The following is a 24,591-nucleotide window of genomic DNA, read 5'->3' as shown; positions in this document are numbered from 1 at the left end:
GTGGTTTGTAATTTGTTGCCCATCGTTGCTCTCCCCTGGACGTAGTGTTGAATAACATTTTAATATGTTTCGTGGAAAGGCAATCGGAGACTGCATTACACTTTTAATTTCCCGTTAAAACCATACGATCCATTTTCGATAGAATTCATTGAAACAGTTTTGAATTTTCAACACGAAGGAATTTCCAATTGTTATAATTTTAAATACTATTATGATTGGCTTATTATATGATACTTCTCACCTTCCTCACGGTAATCACTGGAAGTGCCAGTGCCGGGGGGATGGGAACCGCCCCCTTCCCACCGGAGGGAGGCCCCGATTGTTATTAGTGTCCGTTTCAGCGTGAAATGTGTGTGCGCAATAAATTATTTCCACCCGAGCGACGATCAAACGCCATCAAATGGCGATAAATTATGGAGCGCATGGTGAAGCGGAAGAAAAATAATGAAGGGAAGTGGAAACTGGGAAGTGGATGGAATAAATGTTTGATTTTTCCAATCCCCTTCCCCCACACCCTTCGGAGCAGACGGGACGCCCATTGGCCGAGCGTGACGGAATGCCGGATTGATGACAGTGTCTATTGATTTTCTATTGGAATCTGTTCCGTTTTATTGCTATTTGTTGCTGGATAGTTTACCTTCAGTTTGTTAGACGATTCTAAGGTAACATTATTATGTTCTTTTGTCTTATTCATGGTATTTTTTCTTTGATACAGATGTCCATCATCAAATTAATTATTTTTACTGCGATTCTTTGATTTACTTTTACAAGAAAATGCTTTTCTCTTTTGGTTAAACAAATCATTATGGTGAAAGAAATGTTGGAAAAGATAACAAAGCTCGTACGAGTATTTTACTTCTGTAAGATTCCAATCGTTTCTAAACAAATTTCCTCCCCCCCCCCCACGTGATCTATAAATGAACGCCTAGCTGTCCTAAGCAGTGACACCCGATGACACATTTCAATAACAAACGCCCTCCCGCTTCGAATGCTTAACCGCTTTCGGGCACTTCGGGATCAATTTCCGATTCCGTTCCCTTCGGGGCCCGGCAATGATGTATCGTTAAATCGGGAGATTTCTCATAATTGGCCCCAAAACTGTTCGACAACGGGCTATGAAATTGCCAATAATAAACGGGAGCCCCCTCAAGGGCCGCGGAACCATCCGGGAAAGCGCGTGGAAAGCGCCTTGGAAAGCGTGATAGGGTCCTGACTTATGCGTTGTCCGTTTGTTTCATTTTGTAGGGCGACATGGTTTTGCTCCCCAACCTTTTTCCGCGTGGGAAACGGTTTTTGCTATTTTTGGGGCCAGCATGGAAATCGAAAGCAAGCAGTCGGAAAGAGAGAGAGAGAGAGACGCGAACAATGTTTCCCTGCGCCGGGTGAAATCTTAAGAAAGTATCAGCCCGAAAGCGGTGTTGATTTCAATTCCTGGCACGTAGTTTTCCAATTTATGACGGCGAATCTGGCTATCGCTACATTTTTCCCCGGCATCCCCGGTTGCGCTTTTCCTCCGGGTTTCGGTTCGCTTTGCTTTACGCCCGAAGCGGGAGGGGACAAAAGAGCAAGAAATGTTATTTTCTCACTTTCCTTTTTCTCCCAGCTGGCTCGAACTTGGGTGGAAAAGCAGGAACATTGGGAAATTTCCTGTCCCTTAAAGCGATAGGACGATAGGTTCGACGATCCTACTGTTTTCCGATCCGTGTTTTTTTCCTCCACTTTTCCTCAACATCCAAAGCAAAAGCGACCAACGAGGCGTTATCTGCGTTTCGTGCGAGAATATATTTTATTTCTTTTATATGTGCGTTACATATTGGAAGCTGGTCCGAGTTTTTTTGTGGAGCTGTCTCACTGGTGCAGGTCTTTTGGGGCAAACTTTCCCTTCCGATTCGTTTCGAAAAACGACACAAACGAACCCTCGTACGTAATTTGGCGTCGTAAAACAGCTTACATCAAATCCGTGTCTCCTCGGAGCGCGACGTGCTTCGTTTAGGTGTTGGTAGGGGGAGAGGAAGGAAGAGGGGGTGACAATTGGACGACAATTGGCCACCACCAACTTCGGCTTTGTTTGTTGAACCAGGGTTTTTGAAATCTATTTTCCCTCGGTTTGGTTGAACGATGGTAATTGTAGTAAAGTACCGCTTGGGAAAGGTATCTCGTATGGATTGTGTTTGCATTTGTGGTATTATGTCAAATTATGAGTCGTATATTTATCGAAGGTGGATTGAATCATCCCACCGAAATGATGGATTTAAATATACGATACCAATTCGTAACATTTGCGGGGGTTATGAAGCAAGAGAAATCAATAAATGACTTACTAAACTAGACGAAACCATTTGAAACAAAAAATAAATTGTGTTACTCCTTTTACCAGATGAAAATTCTTCGAAATAGAAACTGTTGCTTGTTGGAGGCGACAAGAAAACAGATAAAGTTTTACATAACGCAACAATGGCTGTTTTCCACGACAGCAAGTAAGAAGGAATGATTTATCTCGAAGCTACGAAACGACAACGGAGGTGTTGTATTTTCACCTGGAAAACAGCAACTGCCTTATACTACAATGTTGCCTTACATCTCCGGTAGACATAGATTGAGGGAACCCGATTCAGCATGAGGAAAAATATAAATCAACCTACAACACAGCCGTACACCAGGGTTAGCTTATTTTCCATTTGGCCCCGAAAACGGTTTCGCTTTCCCTCGAAGCCGGCAAACGTTGACGCTGACGAGGAGCAACTTTTCCCACAACTGGTACGGGAAAAGCCAACCCCTGCGACGCTGCGGACGATAGGACGAGCGTAGGATGGATATATTTGAAAATGTTTTGACAAAACTTAATTTAGCAGATTTTCACAATATTTATTTATATCACTTTACTCGACAAATTGCTCGTTCGTCAGTCGAGTTTCATTTTGGCGTGGCGTTTTCCGTCAGTCGAAACGGAACGAGCCATGGCTTTCCTCGTGCAGAGTGGAGGAGTTTTTCCTACAAATTTGTCGACAAGCTGTGTGTGTGTGTGTGTGTGAGTGGGAGAGAAAAAAAGTTGTCGGATTTTCATTTGCCACCCAACTTGTGCTACTGCATCTCGCAAGCGTTCACTTTTCCGGTTAGATTTAATAATTCTTTTTTCTTCCACTCAGTTTCCGCTCATGATCCAGGATCGTCCTTTCTTTGGCTTCCTTTCTCCTTTTTTTTCTAACTTCGGTAGCGGTTTATGTTCCGCGCTAGCAGGTGGTAGCGAATCGGATGGAAAATCTTGTCAAAATCTGCTGACAACTCTCGCTTCCCGCAAGGAGGGCAGGGAAAACCTTTCCCCGAATTGACGCTCGCGAAAGATGAGGCAAAGACTGTTTGTCTTTGGAGATGATAACCCGTTCCTTCGGTTTGTTGTGCCAGCATGCGGTCGGAGATGTCGAAGGCGGGATGGATCCGCCGCAGCTGTTGAACATTGGTTGGCGGGTTTGTTTTCCGTCGGAATGGCGTCAAAGTTGATCTTTTTCGCGAACGAGTTGGAAAGAATATGCGTACACTTCAAACGCGTCGTTGAGAATGTTCAATGTGGGCCACTTTGGCGGTGGAAAATGATATCAAATGAGCCCCATTTGTGTGCGTCTGATATGAAACGGAAGCAAGTGTAAGTTGCAAATTGACAAGCTCACGCAAATAGGGAAGTTGAGTGTTTATTAAAAGAGAAAAACTATCTACCAAAGAAATATTTCTAATTATCAAACTTCAAGTATTACATTTTTAAGTTAAATCACTAGATTTAGTTGAGAATTTTCGAACGTTGCTACCTGAAGGGAACATCCTTGTTTAAAGTTGAGCTAGCAAAGAATTTCCGCTTGCTTATCTACCCTGGATGATTATTTTACCTCACAAGTGAACAAGCGAAAGAAAAATAAAGGAAATCCTGGATGAAAATTCCCTTTCCCTTCTTCCTTCGAAAGCCATACAATGAAAAGCAGGAAAACAAGGAGAGATAGAGAGCACGTGGTGGCCTGGTGACGAACGCAGCCGGAAGTAAATTTTTCCCGCTAAACTTTGCTCAAACAGTTTTGTTTTGCAGCGCAGAAAGCGGCGGGCGGAAAATTGTCAACGCGAGGTGGATAAACCGGGGCGAGACTCCCGACGGGTGGGCGGCCCTCGGGGAAGATATTTCGTCCTTTGACCATGTATGTGTGTGTGAGTGTATGTGTGCGCGGGATGCTGTGTGCCGACAAAACCTCGCCCGGAGGAAGAGTTTATCAACGATAACAATCTTAATGGGATGTGTATATTTTAACATAATTTGCAACATATGTTGACGAGGTCGACCGGGGGAAAAGCCGGCGACTGAGTTTTCCGCGAGCGAAACGGGATCGAACGGGAGGATAAAAGAAGAAAGTTACAACCAGTTTTACCGTTCCGTTTTCGCCCAATGCTTAACGTCAACCGGTTTCGGGGTGGAAAAAGTTTGTTATTTCGGAGACAAATTAAAGCCGCTTGTTCGGCGCGTGTTTCGCTTTGGCTACGCAGCGCCACGGCACCAGATGGCGCCTAATCGACCGAGAGGGTTCGGGTGACGGGGAAAAGGTCGCGAAAAGCAAAAGTAAAACCTGCCAGGAATGTCGATTAAGGTAATGAACCTCCCTCGGTGTTGTTTTGCTCGCTCCCGCGTTGATGATGTGTCGGAAGTGTCAATGATCGGTTACGATGGTTGACTTTTTTGGAGTTTTCATGTTTAAAAATTGCTCATGGTGAGTTAATGGTTGATTTTGTTAATTTTACTTGCAGATTATTATGATTTGAATATCAAATTTTAAAACTGGTTAAACTAATTTCCAGATATTTAAAACACCCTGCTGACAAATAATGGAAGCTCTAACCAATTTTGTTCACATTTCGTAAAAACCACACGATGAGCCACGAAAGATAACATAAACTATGTATTTTGCCTCGATCCTAGATTCCACCGACAGACCCCTCTCTTCCCCAAGTCAAGGCATCCTTTGATAGTTCCATAACGACGGGTCATGTTGTACAAGTTACTGCGTCAAATCGCTGTCAATCCGTCGGACCACAGAGTTGCACCCTTTTTTGCCCGCGACAGCAGTTTGGCTTTACATACGGTTAGTTGGCAAAACTTCCCTGCCCCCTCCCCACTGGCATTTTCCCGCCAGACACGAGATGAGCACGCGGAAGCGATCACGGTTTTAGCGATGGCATTTTGTGGACGAAGTTAGGGAGCTCGTTTTTTTAGCGTCGGTCCGGTTGAACAATGAATCCCTGGCCTTCCGTCGTTATGGATGCCAAAACGGGGGAGACACACACCATCCTTTGCACATCTCCAGGGCAAGGGAAAGACACACTGACGATACGAATTGTCGCTGTGGGTTTGAGGTCGGAAAAATCGAACGTTTTTGGCGTTTTGGCTGACGGCCCCATGGAAAGCGTCCTTTGTCCAACGGACAGTATCGTCGAAGCGATGATACGAGGCGTGTTAATTGAGTTTTGCCCCTCCAACTCCAACTCCGTGCCCCGCTCCATTGCTTCGTGTGGCAAGCGAAGTGATCTGTTGCGTTTTCCGACCCGATGGAGAAAGTCAACCGTCATTTCAGGCGTATTTTTCCCTCCAGACACAGAAGCGTTTTGGATATTCCATAAAAATGTGCTGTGGGCGTTTGAAACTCCATGCCGTGGGTTTTGTTTTTTCTTTTCATCGCGCAAATATTTGCCTAAACCATCTCTTTCTTTATTGGCCTTGATCAGGATTAAATCAAATTCCTTTCGGCGTCGTTCCAATCTACGGTTTTTTTTTATGTTTTTCGGGTCAAAATTGTCAAAAGTTAATTAGAAACGACCCTTTATTCAAACGTGTAAGTTTGTTAGATGTGATTTGATGTGATTGAGAGGGAGATTCATGTGTTCACACCAACTTTTTCCAATCACCTTTAGGTTTGTTACTGTTTCCCGGTAACTTTTCATGTACTTTCGCAAACGTATGACTGGACGAACGACGTGCTGAACGTTCGTGCGGCAATTAGTTAGTCTGAAACTGTTCAAAAACTTACAGTTTGAGTAGAAACCGGGACTGAAAAACCGCTTGTCGCTCAGAATACCTGATGACCTTTGGCACGAGGAAGTTTTTCCCTTCGAAAACAAGGAGTGAAATAAATCGATGAAGACGGAAGGTGTCCCACAACGTCGTGTTTCGGGCTAGCGTCTATTTTCACGACGACGACGAGTCAAACAATTTGTGGATGTAATCCTGGCGCTTCCGGGCCATTCCGGTTCCGGTTAACTCGCAATTTCCCTCGTTTGCGAGCACCAGCACGAAAACCATCCTAATTCCTTTAATCTTTCATTGTTCCAACTTATTTAGGCAACCGCCGGTCGCTTGCAGGAAGCCTTAGGATCGCTTTCCAGCACCAACACCGAACCGAAACTCGGTCCAGATATGTTGCCCAAAACCAAGGTGAAACGATGCTGGCAAAGCTTAGGTCTCGCTAGCTAAAAGTCCCGTTTGAGCCATCCTTCCGTTCTCGTGGTGGCTTTCGGAATCTTCCCGACGGTCCCGGGTTGTCTTTCGATTTTCACGAGATACATGGAAAACAACAACGAGATGCAACCGAGGTGCATCCACTCAAACGAAACTACCCGAACCCTTTTTCCGGCCATCAGACCTCGATGACGTGCCCGATGGGAGGTGCATTTGGTTTGGATTTGTTCCGGGTGTGTATTTCCGAGTGTTCCCCGGGAAGGATTTTCCTGGGAATGTTTGCTATCCGCAGGGGATGGTATCAATTGCGTTCGCGTTTCTGCAAACCCGGATCGATCCAACAGTTGCGGTTCAAAAACTGCTTCCCTTCTTGAATGTAACAATCATTTTTCCGTTGTTTATTTGTCCATCTTGGTTCAAACATTTCGGAAATCAATTGTACGTATGTGTTGAGCTAGCGTTCCTTCCAGCCCATGAATGCAGGAACGTGTCCTAGCTATCTTCACCGTTCCTCAACTATGCAACAATCAAACAATCATTTGTCCGCCCGAACGCACAGTTTGTTGTGCAGCTTTGCGTTGCACAGTCTTTGTTCAAGCATTTCATCGGTCGTCCTTTGTCTTCCCTTTGATGGGACCGCCGCTCGCCCCCTTTTTCCATTGGCAACGGATTCTCGGGAGCAGTTGTTCTTAAGCCGTTCTCCCTTCTTGCATGAAGGGGATGTACAATGCTGGGTTTGTGATTTTCCCGGAACGTTTCTCGTTTATTCCTTTCGGACGACGGACGATGACTTTTCCCACGAGGCAACGGGGAAGATGGATTGTGTTTTTCCCCCCCGGAAAAAGCTCTCCCCAACCGGTTCGGATGCGAAAGGATTTGTGTACCGATCGTCGGACAATCCTTCGGTTGCTTGCCCTTTTTGGAGAAAAGCGTCAGCATTCGGTTTGGCAGAGAATTTTTTTCCCATTTCCCCCATCGGGTAGGGAGTTTTCCGGGTAAATAAAAGCATACACACACATACGCACATATATGCAGACCGCTTATTTGCCGGATATATTCGATGTTCATTGTTTGGTCGGCATTATCGATGCGAGGTCCGTTTTCGTTTGAATTTTCCCTTACCCCGCCTTTTCCCCGATGGAGGCGCCCGGTGTTTGGTAGAACGTGCACTTTTAAATCTGCCCACAAATAAACCGATGGCACGATGCTCTAATTTCTCTCCGGGTCGGGATTTTCCAAAGAAATGGATGAGCGGAGGTCGAGTTGTGCCGTTATTCCTTTTCGCTTGTCCCTGCGATGATTAATGTGAGAAAATTGTACAGTTTCGAAATGGTGCAGTAGTCTTCGAGAAATGGACTGCGGATTATCCTGGCCGTTATCCTGGTTCGGGGGAAAACTAGCAGCAGCATCACGAAGCGAAGCCACGGATTAAGATGTGATAAATTAAACTGAATGCTGGCAGAGATTCAGGGACGAAGAAAAACCAAAAAACGAACCCGCATTTTCCTTAAGCTCAAGCAACGGGAGAGCAACTGAAACTATTGTAATTATATCGCCCGGATTCGTGTGGATTTCGTTTTTCAAAAACCCCTTCTTTCGTGCCTCGTGTGTGTGCGTTCTTGAGTGTTGGTGTTTATTTCGCCATAACCCTTCGAGCCGGGGAAAAGGATTTCACAGCCGGTAATAGATTATTTCAAAACTTTCCTCCCGGTCGCCCCGAAAACCATATGGGCCGAAAGTAATAAAATCGGCAAGCAACTCGGAGAATGGAGCCACCGATGATACAGTTGGGCCACAGTTGGGCGTAACGGGAGCGTAACGCTTGATTATGTGTAGTTTTATTGGGGCAGCTTTCCCCGAGTCATGGGCGAATCGCGTCCCGGGCGAGCTGAAGCGGAAAGTTTTCAGCGTCAATTTTCTAAGTAATTCAATTTAAACTTTTCTCTTAAAAATATTTAAGACATAAAGTTGGCCCGTCTCGGGCTGGGAGGGGGATGCATTTCTGCGCCGAATGGAAGTGGTGGTGGTGGTGGTGGTGGCTTTCCAACAGAGTGAACCTTAAAATGCACCGGTCGGGTGTTGAAGAAAACGACCTGAAGAAAGGGCGGGAAAAATAGCAAACCCTTAAAAAAGATAGAATTACCCAACGCTGCTGCATTCCGTTCCGTGTCGGTGCATTTCGGTCCCGGTTCCAAACCCCGTGGGAAAGCGGGGGGTTTTTTGGATCGTGGATGAAAATGGGGAAAACCCTGGGAGCGCTCCTATAGCTCGGGGTTTTCTTTTTTTTAATGCATGTTCCACGGGTTCGCATGGTTGCACTCCAAACCGTTACTGGCAGGTGTGTTCACCTAACGATTCTGCTTTGTCTTGGGCGTTGATGCTTTCCATCGGACTCCTTGACAAGCAGGCGGCGGTTCGTGGGGAACTCCGGGCGTACATAATTATTGGGTTGCCTTGACGACGGAATTCCCTGCCGCTACGATCAGGTACGCCTTTGGTTCTATTTGTCGAGAGCGAAACGAAAGTTTCCTTCCTCCTGGTTCACGCGGATTTTCCGATAATTAAATATTTCTTCCCGATGGGAGGCAACCTCTGGCGGAGCCAGACGTGCCAATTTAGTCGCGATTCTCCCTCCCGTGTGCATTCAGTGTTGTTTTTTTTTGTTTTCCCATTTCCCTCGAATTTGTGTACCACCTTCCCTCCCACTCGCTGAACCGGAAAGCGGCCCGGTGATGGGGATAAGTTTTCTCATAAAATTTTAACAACACCGTCGGGACGACCGGAAATGCAGTCGCTTTTTTTTATTGCACAAAAGTCGGCCTGGACTTCATTGGCGAACTTTAACTGTGTGGCAACCTTCGGGGGGTTGAGAGTTTCGCAATGGGTTGTTTTCTTTGCGCCTTTTTACTCCAACTTTCCTTTTGTTCCCTCTTGCCGAACTTATTGTGATGCGACAATCGACATCGTCGTCGTCGTCGTCGTTGTGTCTTCCGATTGAAACATGCAGTGGAAAGCTTAATTAGTTAGCAAACTGAATCGGTGCAGACGATAAAACAACTCTTGCCGGCTTAAAGAAACTGCATTAGAATCGTTCGTCTGTGGAAGAAAATAAAATTGATAGAATTTAGAGAATGAATCAATTCAATTTCGTTTCCCTTGAATGTGTTTAAATTTTCAGTAGGTAAATAAAGTGCAGCGTTGAAGCATGAACACTTGAGCAATTTCCCTCTTCCTCGTAGGAAAATTGTATTTCACTACATGACTGACTATTTCCCGGAAAAACTATGCGCACGGCAGCAACCACCTTCGACTGGAATGCAGCTTCCGACGGGAATTTCCACGCCACAGCACCGCTTATGTTTGTGTGTGTGTGTGTGTGGTCGAGTTCGAAAAGGAATGTGGCGAAAAGTGTGAGACGCTCGAGTGTGAGTTTCAGTTTCATGCTTATAAACGCGCTACTGTTGCTCTTTTCCGTTGAATCCTCGTCCGACGCTCGTGGAGCGGGTTTCGTTTGAAATGGGAGCTTAATGCATATTAGACGCCAAAGTTTTCCAACCAACACACACACACACCGTGCCAGATTGCACGATTCCATGGTCGTGGAAATGTGAAACGCAAACAAACCCTACCAAAACAAAACGGCATGCCGTGCGGGATGAGGGAAAGCTTTGATGGAAAGGAAAACGAGTTAGCATAAACATTTGGCACCGGGGAAAACTACAACGTGGTTGCGTGCGTGGAGTGAAAAATCATACCGCTCGTGCAAGAGTGCAGCCAAATCTTCAGCAAGACGACGGGATTTTCCTCCATCCTTTGCCTTGACCGTCCCGAAGAGAGAGCGAGAGAAAGAGACGATGAAAAACAAAGACGCCGTGACGACGAAGTGGCAAACAAATATCGGAGCGAAAGTTTGTCGGTAATTGAGTGCGAAAATTCCTCCGTGCAGTATGTTTATTTGCTTTGCCGCATGCGAATCTCACACACTCGTCGAGGCGCACTCTGGAACGGGGGAAAATTTTGGCAGGTTTGGATTACGAAGCACTTGCCGGTGGTACCAACTTTTCACGACCGATATCGATCCGTTGCATCGGATCCGTTTGTCTGTGCATGAGATTTTGGAGATCAGTTGCAATTTCGATTGCACATCACGCGTCGACACTTTTGAGGGAAAGTCTTGCGTAGAGATGATGGGTTATGTCCATAAGAGGATTAATACAGTCTTTCGTGAACAAATGCGAAATCTATGGTGCTAGAACTTTAACTATAAAAATAAGGCCTGATAGTGGAATTTAATTTAAAATATTGAAGTATTTCACAATCATCTTAATCTATAATAAATGTTGTAAATTAAAGTCCTAAGTATCGTTAAAAAATATAACCACATGAACTAAAATTGCCTGGATTACTTCCATCGAGAAATTTCTCGCGTAATCGATTTCATTTCCGCGGACCAAGGACTTTGGTTCCCTCCACGAGAAACTTATAATTGAAATCGGGACGTGTCGTGGAAAAACCGGGATGCACTTTGCTCCGTAACGACACTTATTGTGCTGCGTGTTAGTGCCTTTATGCACCTGGTGCACTTTACCACGGTCGGTTACGGAAATCTCCATCAGAAGAGCCCGTTCGAGGAGTGTTGCTGCTCGTGTTGCTGAACGTCCAAACCGTTGACCATAAGAAGGACAGCCGAAGGATAACTTCACCCGCAGCCGGTGGTTTTAGTACGGCAAAACCCTTTTTAAAACCACCTCCACCAATGGGAGTTTTTTTTTCGAAGGTCGTGAAGCTTACTCCCATGAAAAGGAAACAACGAAAGCAAAGCATTCAACCGACAAACGAAAAGCGGATTCCAGCGAATCCGTGTGGCAAGACATTCGCAGACGTTGCTTCCTTCCCGGGGATGGCTTTCGTTCGCTTGCTTGACACACACACACACACACACCCGCACACCAAATGGCACATACACCCACCCGTCCTATCCGAAGCAGGCAAACTGCTGCTTAACTTGATAAACAAGATAAAAGTATAAACCTCTAAATAAGCTTTATAAATTAAACTTCCTTAATTTGAGGACAGGCCCTCCGGGTTTTTCCCGTTCACGGTTGGTTGGGCGGTTCTGCGGTTCTCGGTGGAAAATGAAAGAAAACTCCCCCACCCACACCAACGCGGGCATATGGGGGGACGGCGCATCCTTTCTCCGCGTGCGAAAGACGTCGTGTGCGACTGTGTTTATCGTTCGTTCAGAAAACTTTCTTTTTACCGCTTCGGGAAGGCGGCCACTCTTGTTGCCCTCCGCTTGGCTGGGGTGTGTGTGTGAAATTGGAAATGGTTCCGAGGGTGCATTCCGTGGGTGGTGTAACCTTAAGAGGAAAGAACAGAAAAAAAAACACGAGCCAAAGCCGGGAAAGACGGAACACGCGGTGGATTTGCCGCTAAAGTGGCTTGATAATGACCGAGCAGCGGATTTGGCGGAGAAATCCACCGTGTCTTACACCGGTGACGGTAGGTTCGGTGGCGGTTCTTTATGAAGTCGTGCCACCGCCGCCGCCTGCGATTACACGTAATAAGATCACATCCTTTGCCGGCAAGGTTTGGAGATTACGGGAGGGAAGCACAAGGGTGGAGTGTTGCGTAATGTGGCGTATTGTAATTTGCGAGTAAGTTAATAAGCCAGATTAAATGTCGCTGTTTTATGTGATGACGGCTTGCGTGTGTCACATCATTCAAAGATGTTTTTGGTGACGCTTTTTGTTGCATGTCTTGCTTCAAATCCAACGAAACATGATCTTTCACATTTTGTTCGACTATGATGAGAAACGAGAAATAATTTTGTAATTGTAGAAGCCGAAGGAGAAGCGACGCTTCAGTAAGTTCAGCTCCTTACAACAGAGTTTTTCAATCGAACAAATAAACATAATGGAAATTCCTTCTTTCCATCGATCCATCTGATTAGATGCGGTACATACACAACGGTTCTAAACACACTCGAGCGCCCAGCTGATGTCGAGATCTGAAGAAACTTTAGCGCTCCACAAAAATTGAGCCTGATGCGATTGAGACAAGCCGGTCAACTATTCCTCTCGCTCCGCCCCATCGTCTGGGTCAATTTTCTTCGATGCAAAGTTACGATCGGCAGAAAGTTCTATTTGATGTTTATTCGCCTCGATGCTCGTTTCGTGTTTTCGAGGTTTGCACACTCGGCTGTGCTTTGCCGGTGGAAGAGCGTGGCAGACAGATTTCACCCGCAAAACTTCACTCGGCAAACCAAATATTAATAAATTCGACCATGGGAATGTAAATACCGGCCCTTGCGGCCTTCCTCTCTCTTCTCTAGCATGATGATTTTGAGTGGCGTTCTCCAACTGGCGGTGGTTTTTCCGAACAACTTTCAGCAGACGGTGCAGCATCGACTTTTCTCCGATTAGAACGGCTCTTGAAGTTGAAGGGACGAACTTTAATGACGAGTCTTTGGAGAGTTGCATTGTTGAGTGTTATAAAAATTAAATATTGTATGATCATAATAACATTAAGTTACGATGAAAACAATTTCTTTAAAGTACTTCACAAGTTCCTTAAAACATACCATTCCTTGAAATTCCCAAATTAAGTAAAATGCTTCACAATCTAATAAAACTAATGTAAGCTAGAGGTTGATTTTATCTTACGAAAAGCACAGTAACGAAGGATTTTCCTTCGATTCCCTTCCGGTGGAGTGCTTTCCAGGTACAACGTTTCCGTTTTTCCCCCCGAGGGAGCGTGCGCTTTCCACGGGAAGCGAGTCTTTCCTGTGAAATGCTCGTAATTGAGTACAATCTTGCAGCCCGGGCTTTCCTGTGGCGATGCAGCTCCACGATGGAACAATGGGTCGGCGTCTTCCAAACGGCGGTCTACGGACCGATCGCGACTAACCGCATGTCGCATGTAACTAAGCTCCCGCCGGGGAACGTACGAACCGGCGAAATAAACCACCGTTTCGGCGGAAATGGTTTGCGGAGGAATCGGAAAAGTGCCATCGCTATGTCAATACCGGTTGTGGATTGGTTGCCTCGGAAAAGTGGGGTTTTCCCGAGAATGTTCGATCCCGCACAGCGATGCACTGGCTAGTAGAGGAATTCCACCAGCGTTCGGTGACGAAACCGAAAGCAAAATTGCATTTGTAGCGAGCGAGAGAGAAAGCATAAATCAATTGTGGTAAGGATTGCACCTAATGAGCATCGATGGCTTCTAATAGAGTTCGTTATTGTTGAGCTGGAAGCAATTTTCCGAGAACATTCCAAGAAGGAATGAAGATGCATCAAAATGATGCAGCATCCAATGGCGCCTTCCTAGCGATGTGTAAAATTGGTTCCTATCTGCCGCGCCTCAGCTCCAAAAGGCTTTGCGATGAAAAGTGAAGCTCAGCAAAGGTTCTCCACAAATCGCTGTAACATCAAATCGACATTACAATAACTCAATTGGTTATCCGTTCCCGATTGTGCCACGCGCACATACACTCGGCTCCCACATGCATTGTTCTAGCCACAAACTGCTGTTTTTTTTACCATCGCCGTATGTTTTGCATGCAAACACATGTTTCACGTGGCGTAGGGAGAAAGGGATACCTTTGGCCATACAGACACACATACACACATGTGAGTTTCCCCAATCCTCATTCTGTGGTTTGAAAGCCGGATTGCATTCGAAGGTGCATTTTATACTCTTCCTGCCTGCATCCGGATCGGTGAATTGGGCCTTTCGGAGATGGGGTTGTTGTAAGGTGCGAGATAAAAATGATGAGTTTCTCCAACCCCTCGTTCAACGGTTGGAAAAATAGTAGCTCCAAATGGGATCCACCTCTCGCGTTCGAATGCAGTAAAGCTCGGCATCGATCGGCACGTGCAGGTATTCGGTAATAAATTCGTCGAACCGAACTCGACAAATAAATCACTCAAAATTCCTTCTCTCCCTGCAATCATTCGGTTGAGGGAATAATTGGATTTTCCCCGGTTGCGTTTTGGAAATGGTCGGTTGTAGGTCGGCATGGAAGGAGCGAACACTGACTTTGTGGTAGGAGGGAAAGTTACGTAGAATTTCGCACCCGTGGAAGGTAATGCGGAAAATATTTTCAACTGAATAGTTTTAAAAGACATTTGGTACCTCTTGCTCTTGATTTTAAAATATGTCAAATAAGAAAAGAAAGTATGTCAAATATTTTAACTAATTCGAAACGATATTTTGAACGCTGTGTTTAGTTAGCTGTTCAGGATAACTTATCGAAGCCTGTGAAAACTGTTAAAGCCGACTAAAACTTGATCGTTTTTGCATTTTACAAGCAAAACAAGTCAACGAACGTCCTTTATTGATCCACTCCCCTACAAGTTTTCCAAGAAACTCCTGTCCGCTAAATAATTCAGCAATGCACAACTTAATGGTGGCAATAAAATCGACACCTTTCACAAAATATTTCGATCGTCTGCCCATGAACCTGCTCGTGTAGGGTTTGTGTTTGAATAATTCAGCTCCCAAACAGCCTAACGGTCAATCGCGCGGCTTCGGGCTTAAGGGAAACCAAAATGACCACGCGCCATTCGGTTGGAATCCCTTTTCCGGAATGGTTTGAAAAACATTCGATTTTCCGTTTTCGGACCGTCGTTCCCGTTGACCCTCGGGTTTTGTTCGTCGTCGTCTTGGGGAGAGAGAGTGTGTAAGATGAACGCAAGCCGGCAAGGATTGAATCGTTTCATAAAATTTTAACTCCTCCTCCGACCGCGAACTGAGATGGAGGCTAATAGTAAAGGAACTCAAAAAGAAATGAAATTGAATTTAACTTACAATGTGCATGAAAATACTTGATACACCGCAAAAATGCTCGTTGTTTCACTTTCTTCATTCCACGAAACACAATGGCGGTTCAAAAAGAATTCTGTCCTTTGATAGTTCTGCTTTTCGTTTACCCCTTCCACCTTTCTCCATACCAAGGGTAATAAGCTCATGGTTGGATTTTTGCATTTACGGCCCAAATCGGATTGAAAGCTCGGTCGGGCAGTTCGGGCCGCCAATAATGGGAATGTTTGCGGTAGGAAACATTTTTCGCGAAACGAAAATACCGGCGCACTTTTCGGACTTTTCGTGCAGTTGCGTGAAGGAGCGTAAAATAAAAGCCATGGTCGGAAAAGGACAAGGGAAAGGGTGTTTTTTTGTTACCGTTCTGCAAAGGCACCGACTGACCGACGGCAGTAAACCCACGCACGCACGGAAGTTCCGCAAGCTTTGCAGGGAATCCAGAACCTCCGTAAAGAATGGGGGACCAGATTCAGGATAATAATCGTAAATTGACAATAATGCGATTTTGATTCCGATCGATGTCGCTTTGGTCTTTCGGGGCGGTGTGTGTGTGTGTGTTTGCGAAGGTGGTTTATGGTACACCGGTATAGGAATCTTTTTCCGGCTTCCCGATCGATGGGTTTCGGTGCTCCGGGACGGAACGGTAAACCACTTGCTTCCCATGTCCGATTGGGAGACGAAGATAAGATTTTCCACTTGAACGAAAGCAAGCCGTTGGGTCGAACCGAGTTGGAAATTGATATATTCGATTCGTTCGTTTGTGTTTCTACATGATTGTGAAGTTGTTTCATTGGTCTCATAGAGAGTTTTATAAAAAAGCTTATCAAATAAAATGAATTTATAGTTTTTCATCAATATTTGGTTCTATTCCTCTTCAACTAACAAATGTTGTGCCATTTCAAGCAGGTTTTTTTGTCTCTTTTTATACACATTTATTAATTTAATTGCCAATCATGAGTCAACATGCCAATCGTTCATGTAACGCTATTTACAGCCAATTACGAAAAGAGCAGATAGAACCATTTTACACAGCTTTATGCTTTGGAGTATTATAAAGTATTTTAAGCTTGAACTAATTGAGCGAATTAGTGACATTCAAATGGTTTTGCAATTAAAACTACATATAAACTATGTATGTCTAGTAACAGGACTAACATTTCAACTATGTAGCATTCATCCGGCTCAACAATTTTCCAGGCAAAACTGCCTTACGTCACTCGAGCGATGGTTTTGGCCTGGAAAATGGATGAATGGTGGTCAGCTAACCGATGAGCCCCGGTTCGCTGGATTCAGCCGGTTCAGGAGCGGTTTTTCGAGGGGATCTGCGCCGTGCTCGATGTGGTCAGACAGGAGAGCACTCGAACGGTGTGCGTGGAGGTGTTTCTAAATGACACTGGGTGGTAGTTTTCAGTACCAGGTGTAAATCAAAGCTTTGACGACTGGGACTCGAAACCAATCCGGTTCGATTAGAATTTACCGTGAATGAATGATGACCCCTACATCCACCAGGAGATAGGGTGCTTCCCGAGAGGGTGGCGGACGGCTGAAAACCCCACGCGCGATCAATGCTTAATGTGGTGGGAAATAAAATAAAATGTATCGCTTTTCCAGCAGCATTTTCCAGCGAGTCGAACGGCAAAATTGTGGTCGGTAGACAAGTGGTTCGAAAAACCGCACAACACACGTGTCCTCGGGGTGGGGAGGGTTGGAAAAACTCGGCGCCCGTTTGTGGCGAACAACTTATTTTAAGGGTAGTTTCGATTTTCCAATCCGTTCCATTGAGTGCGGCCGCACAATGCGTTTCGAAATGCGTTTTGGACCGATGCCACAATGCGACGTCACAAAAACCGGGGGAACATAGTTCTAGTACCGAGATGGAGGTAAAACCGTTTGAAAAGGACGCCATGGAATGAGATTAAACATACGCTCGATTGCGTAGGCCCGACCGGAATAGCCTTTTCCGTTGGTTCGAATGAAAGAAAAGAACATGAAGGCACGGGGTTACCGTACGATCGCGAAATGAGTTGAGAGCACGACCGATTGTGACCGAGCGAAAGATTGCAAGATTAAATCGACTAAACCGTCTCATAACTAACGGACTGCCGCTTGATGATGATGATGATGATGCTACTGGTAGGTTTGAACTCGCCACAATCCCGGTTCGCGTTCGTTTTGGGCGGCGAGATTGGGCGAGCGAGTTTAATGATGTGCCGGCTTATTTATGTTTGGGTGGATGCTCCCTAGAACGTAGAGGGTCGGTTTTAGGAGTCGCCCGGAATCACCAACGTTCGCGCGCTTCCCTTTAATCATGGTTAAATCTGTTTACTCGATTACCCGGGGCCGAGCCTGAGCCAATCAGCCGAGCCTCGGAAACGGATCTATGCGCTGAAAGTTTCACGGAGAGTTCGAGCAAATTTTGACCATAAGATTGAGTTGAAAAAGAGTTATTCGCTGAGCATATTAGGTGCAATAATTTGTATCCATGCTCTGTTACTTTTTAGAATCTGTTATTTATTGTTATTTATGGTATTACTAAACATATTTTTGATTTATTTTGAGATATTTTTTAACAAAATATAAGTATTTATCTTTGGAGTTTTAAGTACATATCTAATATTTCAATTGGTAAGAAACGGATTGATGCTGAACGCATAATTGGCAGCAAGATGTCGGGAATATGATTCTATAATGGAAGGAGACTCATGTGCCATTTCAAACAGATTGAAAAACGAACCTTCTGCTTGAATGACTTAACCTTGCTTTATAGTTATTGTATAAATATGCAAAATTGAAAGCTGTCGCTGTCGTCTTTAGATTCAACCATCTTTAACTCACTTCACATGAAGTTGGTGTAGGAAGCAAGAATTCAGAAAATTAATTGATGTAAAATGTGTGTTGGTGTGGGCAGGACATATGTGAGTTACAATTGAGCCATGGGGTTGCCCGCTATTGGCGTCCGATTTCATTTGGAATTCTAGAGTCTAACGATTGTGTTCCAATATATGGCTTCAATCATGTCGATGTCGAAGAAGCACTCGCTGTAACGGTCGATAGAATTAATACAATATTTAGTGCAGCACACCATCGCCACGTACACAATGCTTGCATTTGTTTTCTTCCCCCTTACTTGTTCTTCATTTTACGTCCACAGGGCGGAAAGGACGTTCGTACTAGAAACCGTATGCGATTACAAAACCCTTTGGATAAGCATTCCTGATGTTGTGCACTCGCTCGAAAGATCGAGCATTTTATTGAGTTGTTCAAGGATTTGCATGCGCATGTTGCAGCCTGGAGCACGCCGGAGCTATCCTTGAAATACATTGCCTCTGTGAGTGAACCCACGAACCCCCGTCAAGACCGTCTCAGTCCGAGAACTTGGGATTAGTCTGTCGATTCTCGGAGTCAATTCCATCGTCGTCTGTCCGTTCGGTTCCAGGGCCCGGGTGGTCTTCCCTAGACGCAGTGTTTAGCGAAAGCACCGTTACAGCTGCTGTAGCAGCAACTAATCCACACTTGATAACATTCTTTGGTCCGCTCAGCAATTCGAACGAAGCAAAACGACCGAGCGTGGAGGAGGACGGAATTATTAAAAAAGTCCACCAGTCCGGTATCCATCATGCTGGGACTACAGATCTTATGGGTGGGTGGGTGTAAGGAGGAGATAAATATGAAAAATATTAGTATAGCTCAACGACTCCAACGACATCACTGAGCGAATGGGAGGAGAAAGATCTGAATCACAGCATGCCATATTGCAGAGACGATTTAACTTATCGATATTTGCTGGATGGATTATCAGGGTCCAATGACTTTGACGTTGGATAACATTCATCCGTAGGAGTTTTTAATGCAAAAGATAATGTTGAAGAAACGAAGCAACGGCTATAGGGGTATTTTTCCCTGAGATTTTTTATAACACATTCCATAATGGATGGATGTTGGTGAGTGAGCAATACCAAAACATTTTATTAGGAAATTGAAAACGGGAATGTATCACCTAAACTGAACATTATATGAGAAATATTGCTTGAAAGTTGATGAGAAAAGTGCTCATGTGAAATCATATAACAGCGTTTTCTATTTGAGGAAATATTAAATTAAACCCCGTAATGAAACGACAAACCATTTTCGCACGAAAGATCACGTATGAACGCGAAATGAGGTCGTTCGGTTTGACACGCTTGCTGGAAAAGAGAAATGCTGGAAACGTAAAGCCTATTTGGCGGTGGCTTAAACCATAAAATGAAACCTTAATTAATTATGAGCCAAATCATTAAAAAACAAAAGTGATCAGTTTCATTTCGGGCTCGCTGCCGAATCGGTTTGGGTGGTCGGGTTTAAGCATGAGCCCAACACAATCACATCGGTACGTGAAATTCTAACTGCGTTGCCGAAATGTTTGTACAGCATGTGAGTGATATCAAATATTTGCATTCGCTTTCGCGCGGCCGAAACAAATCGCAATGGCTCCTGTCGTCGGTGCGGTTTGGTCCACGTTTTCCGGCAGGACCGGGGGGGGGGCGAGGTTGAGTGACTTTCCAACGAGGGTCGTTGAGTTGCGGTGCGGAGCAAATTTTAATCAAGTTCACATCATTTTCCAAAACCTGTTTAAGTGCGGTGGGATGAGAATTGCACGTGACAGCAGGAGGTTGCCTGTGCGTTGGCTGGGTTTTCCGTAACGAAGTTTCCCCCGGCTGCTTTTGGGTTGGAAAATGTCGAAACACCTGCACGACAAATGACGCACAAGATATGGCATTGCTTCGTGCGTTTGTTGGTTGGAAAAAGGGTGATGCCCCACGAAATCAGTATTTAACTTTGTCCGGGCCAACCGAACGGAAGACGGTTGATGATTGTTGAGCGCATTATTTGATGATTTTCCCCCTGCCTTTCAACCGACATGAAAAACGATAACAACAGCCAACGAAACAATATGCCATCGCTGGTGCGTAACAAGCACCAGCACTGGATGTTGTTCTTTGCGATCCTTATGCTTGCAAAAACATGGCGGAGATTAAATTAAAATGATAATCATATTTTCCTTCGTGCACGTAATGCCCAGCATAACCGACCGTACGTACTGCTGAAGGGTGAACAGCATCACAAGCGAGCTGTTGGGGAATATGTTTTGTTTGAATTGTGGCCATTAAAAAAAAAAAACAAATGACGAAACGATAATGTATCACGACGCGCAGTGGAGGTGTTTTTGGAGTGCGAAAAGTGTTTCATAAACGGATTAAAAGTTATTAGGAAAATGTTGTTGTTATGGCACACCACAGCAAACAATAGATTATTTACTTTTGAGGATTAAAAGAATCGTGTGCTGTGGCGAAATGCGGACGAGATACAATGTAGGTTGTTAATTAATTTACATTTGAAAGCGAGTCGTCAAAGGTGACAAGGTGATATCGTCATACCATAGGGACTTAATACCTCAGATAATGCGGGGTATGAGATACTCAATGGCAAGTGAAACATTGAGTACCTATCTTTAAAGTTCCTTTGAATAAATGTTGTATCTTCAATATTGAGTCCTTTCTTGTTTTTCTTGTCATTATAGTATTCACGAAATTTGAACGTTTTAAATCAAATGAAATGATAACAGGATCGTGTTTCATTACATGGCTTGGCTCTTCCCGATATGCCACGCTTCATCTGGCTTAAATGGAACGCATCGTGTCTGTATTGTTTACCGGAAATCTCCGCTTACCGATGAAGATCGTCACCCCGAGGTGCTTGAAGAAATTCCGTAGAACACCCACCCTGGTGTGAAGGCGGGTGTATGTGTCGAACGATTTACACCTCATTCATTATCGTGACGCTTCCCACCGCTCGCCGGGCGCCCACTCTTAACTGATGGCAATCATTAACGCCCGATACGCTTCGGGCTCCACTCCGGCAGACTGGTTTCCGCCTGATTAAGCACCTCCATCGAGGACGTAACTGCCGACAGCAGTTGTCGATGGTAGCGACTCTATTTGCGACGAGTGTGTCTACTCTTTCGCTTTCCCGAGTGCCTTTGCCAAGCGTTTAAAGAAACGGTAACCGATGCGGATGCCTTTTTGTCGTAGGAGTCCATCGAAGGATGGTCAAAGCTTACGAAGAACTGGACACGAGTAAGAGGTTAGACGGTCGGGGAGCTTCTCGGAATCAATCCCTTTCCGATGGTGGCTGCCTTTTCGTTAGACAAGTCAATACGTCGCAGATCGGTTGAGAAATTAGCCCCTGGAATGAATTGAGTTTTCGCGTGGTAGGATGTCTGGCGCCCTGCTGAGTTCCACCCGGAGGATGTTTTGTTGCTGTTACTTAATAAGAATTAATTATAATGGTAATTAATTTTAATTAGACAACTGATTCCCGGACCGATTCGTTTTGCATGCCACTGTTCGCCAAAAGCCCTCCGGGCGTACGACTGACTGATGAACGGCGTTGGCTCTTGGAATCTCGAGATTGAGACGTGCCTTTTAACGCCATTTTGTTGCTCCGTGGCGCAATGCGACATTGTATTTCGCGTGATTCGCGAGAATCCACACAATCTTCGTTCCGCCGGAAATCGTGGCCTGTAGCTTTGCAGATCACTGTTTGTTCGAGCAGAAAATCGTATCTGTTTGTATGTTTGGTTTCTTAAGTGTGTGTGTGTATGTATGTTTGCGATTGTACAGAAGATTAATCTATCCTGAGCTCATGAAGGGGAGTGTTGGGTGTGTCTGCCAACGTATCTAATGATCTTTGAAATATAAATGATCTCCCTGGAAACCGGAAGGGTGATAATGTTGTTGTGCAGCGCGGTTTCGTACGTTGTTCTCTACCGGAGTTGATGATAGTCTCTATGGAATTGTGCGCTGTGTCGTGAACTTGAAGAGTTGAGTAAACAAATGAACATGGAGTTGTTTAGGTTATGAACGTTTACTAGATGAATTACCAACTAAATTAAATGTTATCAAAACAAAGGTCTCTCAAAGTCGCCTGAGCAAACCTAAAATAATACATCAAAGCGAGAGCAAAAACATTGAAACAACAACATCAACATCTCGCATGCGATCGCGCAATCTCAAAATTTATTTACGAAACGCGAGTTTTGTCCCTCTCCAGGCGGTTTCCAACCCGATGACGACGCTTCCTCGTGGTGCCGAAGTGAAAGTGATAGCTGCGTCGTTTGGACGAGGCGATAAGAAGTCCACCGGCTTCCCTATCGCCATTCAAGGGCAAGGTTATCGCTAGCCGTTCATCGAACACAGAGCGTCGTGGTGATTACGAGGATCAGGCTGCTGCTTCTCGGCTGGAGGGATCGCGACAGTCAGTTCTTGATCGTCGTTGTGTCAGACTCGAACAGATTTCGAACAGCCCAGAATGCTGCCACGGTTAGCTGTAGTTCGCGTAGTGCGTCAATTGACGAAGCAGAGTGGTGGAGTGTTGGGTACATCTACTGCTGGATACGCTACTTCGGCTCAGGGCGATGGTCGGGACTTGTCTCTGCTTAAGGCAAAGAAGATCAACTACGAGCGCATTGGGATCGTGGGCGTACCGTTCGACAAGGGACAGCGCAAAAAGGGAGTAGGCCTCGGACCGAAAGCCATCCGTGAGGCCGGGCTTATCGATCACATCCAGGAGATATCGCCTACGTTGGACATCAAGGACTACGGAGATATCCAGTATGAGGCTCTCAACTTTAACGGACGTAAGGTTGGGAACATGAAGAAGCTGGAGCACGTTGCCAGCTGCAATCGCAACCTGTCCCATCAGGTGACGGAGGTGCTGGATGACGACCGGCTGTGCATTACACTTGGCGGGGACCACGCGATAGCGGTCGGTTCGATCGATGGCCATCTGCACCACAGCAAGGACGTGGCGGTGATCTGGGTCGATGCGCACGCGGACCTCAACACCAACTCGACGTCGCCGTCGGGCAACATCCACGGCATGCCGGTGGCTCTGTTGGCCAAGGAGCTGTGCGACTACTGGCCGTACATCCCGGGCATGGACTGGCAGGAGCCGATCATCTCCATCAAGAACCTCGCCTACATCGGGCTGCGGTCGGTCGATCCCTACGAGCGGGCCATCATCGAGAAGTTCGGCATCAATGCGTTTGGGATGCGCGAGGTGGAGAAGTACGGCATCAAGGAGGTGATGCGTATGGCGCTGGCACGGATTGACCCGGAGGGTAAGCGCAGTCTGCACGTGAGCTACGACATCGACTCGCTGGATGTGCTGGAGGCACCGAGCACGGGAACGAGTGTCCGAGGAGGACTGACGCTTCGCGAGGGCATCTTCATCATGGAGGAGGCGTACGGAACGGGTCGGCTGGCGGCGGTGGATCTGGTGGAAGTGAATCCAGCCATCGGTACTCCGGAGGATGTACGAAGGACGGTCGAGGCAGCCGTACACCTGCTGGTTGCCGCCTGCGGACACAGCAGAAAGGGCGACATAGCCGACACGCTCGATCTGATACAAAAGTGATACGACGTGGAGAGAGAAAAGTGCAGCTCAAATGTGTTCAATAAAAATCGGTTTCAACTCAAGCTTCGTTAGTGTCAGTGGAAGTATAAGGTTCGAAATTCATTGTATGTGACAGTGACATTGGTTTATAAGTTATTTCAAATACGTTTTGGAAAAAATTAGCCTCAAAACTAACCAACATAATGATTTCAAAGTGACAAGAACGAGGTTTGCCACCTCTGGTAATCGACATGTGAAACACACATCGATTGCATACCTTTAGGCGTTCGTTCGAGGATTCCAAAAAATCAAAAGAATTTCGTCGATTTAAATGAATTGTAACTCTCGTGAAGAATGTCATTTCATTACAACGATGTCAACAAACAGTCTGTCCATCAGAACGCTACCTCCTTTCGTTTTAAATAACCATATAGACAAATCTTTCGGCATGTTCAACATCCCTTTTATAGCTCGGTTCATCTCTCGACGCACGGCACGAGCCAATCGATGTGGTTAGATTTTCCAAACACCAGCTTCCGGAAGCTGTACCTACCGCAAAGCAGAAGTTTCGGTTAGTATTAATTTGTGGTGGTTCAGTTTCAACCCCGCCACTCACCCCTTTAGCATTTCGTTTCGTGTTAAACAAATTAGTACTAACGTGTTGGTGGACGAGCAGTCCAAGTGGTTACGAGCGATACCAAAGGTAGACAGCGAGGGTTAGACGTGAAAGAAAAGGAAGGACGCAGGAGTCTAACCCCTCCCCCGCCCCAGGAAAATGGTATAACTTCAGCTTTATACCGCTGAGTCAACGGGTCGAACATAAATTTCCACTTTGTTCCTCCCACCTCTTT

General features: G+C 45.5%; 1 protein-coding gene across 1 annotated transcript; it reads left to right on the top strand.

Annotated features, from left to right (window-relative positions):
- Window positions 1–22,654: 22,654 nt before the first annotated feature.
- On the top strand, window positions 22,655–23,761 carry LOC131266128 (arginase-1). The gene has a single exon (XM_058268496.1). The coding sequence runs from the start codon at window positions 22,655–22,657 to the stop codon at window positions 23,759–23,761; it is 1,107 nt and encodes a 368-aa protein (XP_058124479.1).
- The last annotated feature ends 830 nt before the right edge of the window (window positions 23,762–24,591 follow it).

Source organism: Anopheles coustani, chromosome 2 (genome assembly GCF_943734705.1).
Source record: "Anopheles coustani chromosome 2, idAnoCousDA_361_x.2, whole genome shotgun sequence".
Classification (NCBI taxonomy): Eukaryota; Metazoa; Arthropoda; class Insecta; order Diptera; family Culicidae; genus Anopheles; species Anopheles coustani.
The sequence above is the reverse complement of the archived record's forward strand: the minus strand, read 5'-3'. Positions and strand labels throughout refer to the sequence as shown.

What these genes read in the sequence shown, in the direction of transcription:
- LOC131266128 (XM_058268496.1), top strand. Translation starts at nt 22,655, where the DNA reads ATGCTGCCACGGTTAGCTGTAGTTCGCGTAGTGCGTCAATTGACGAAG.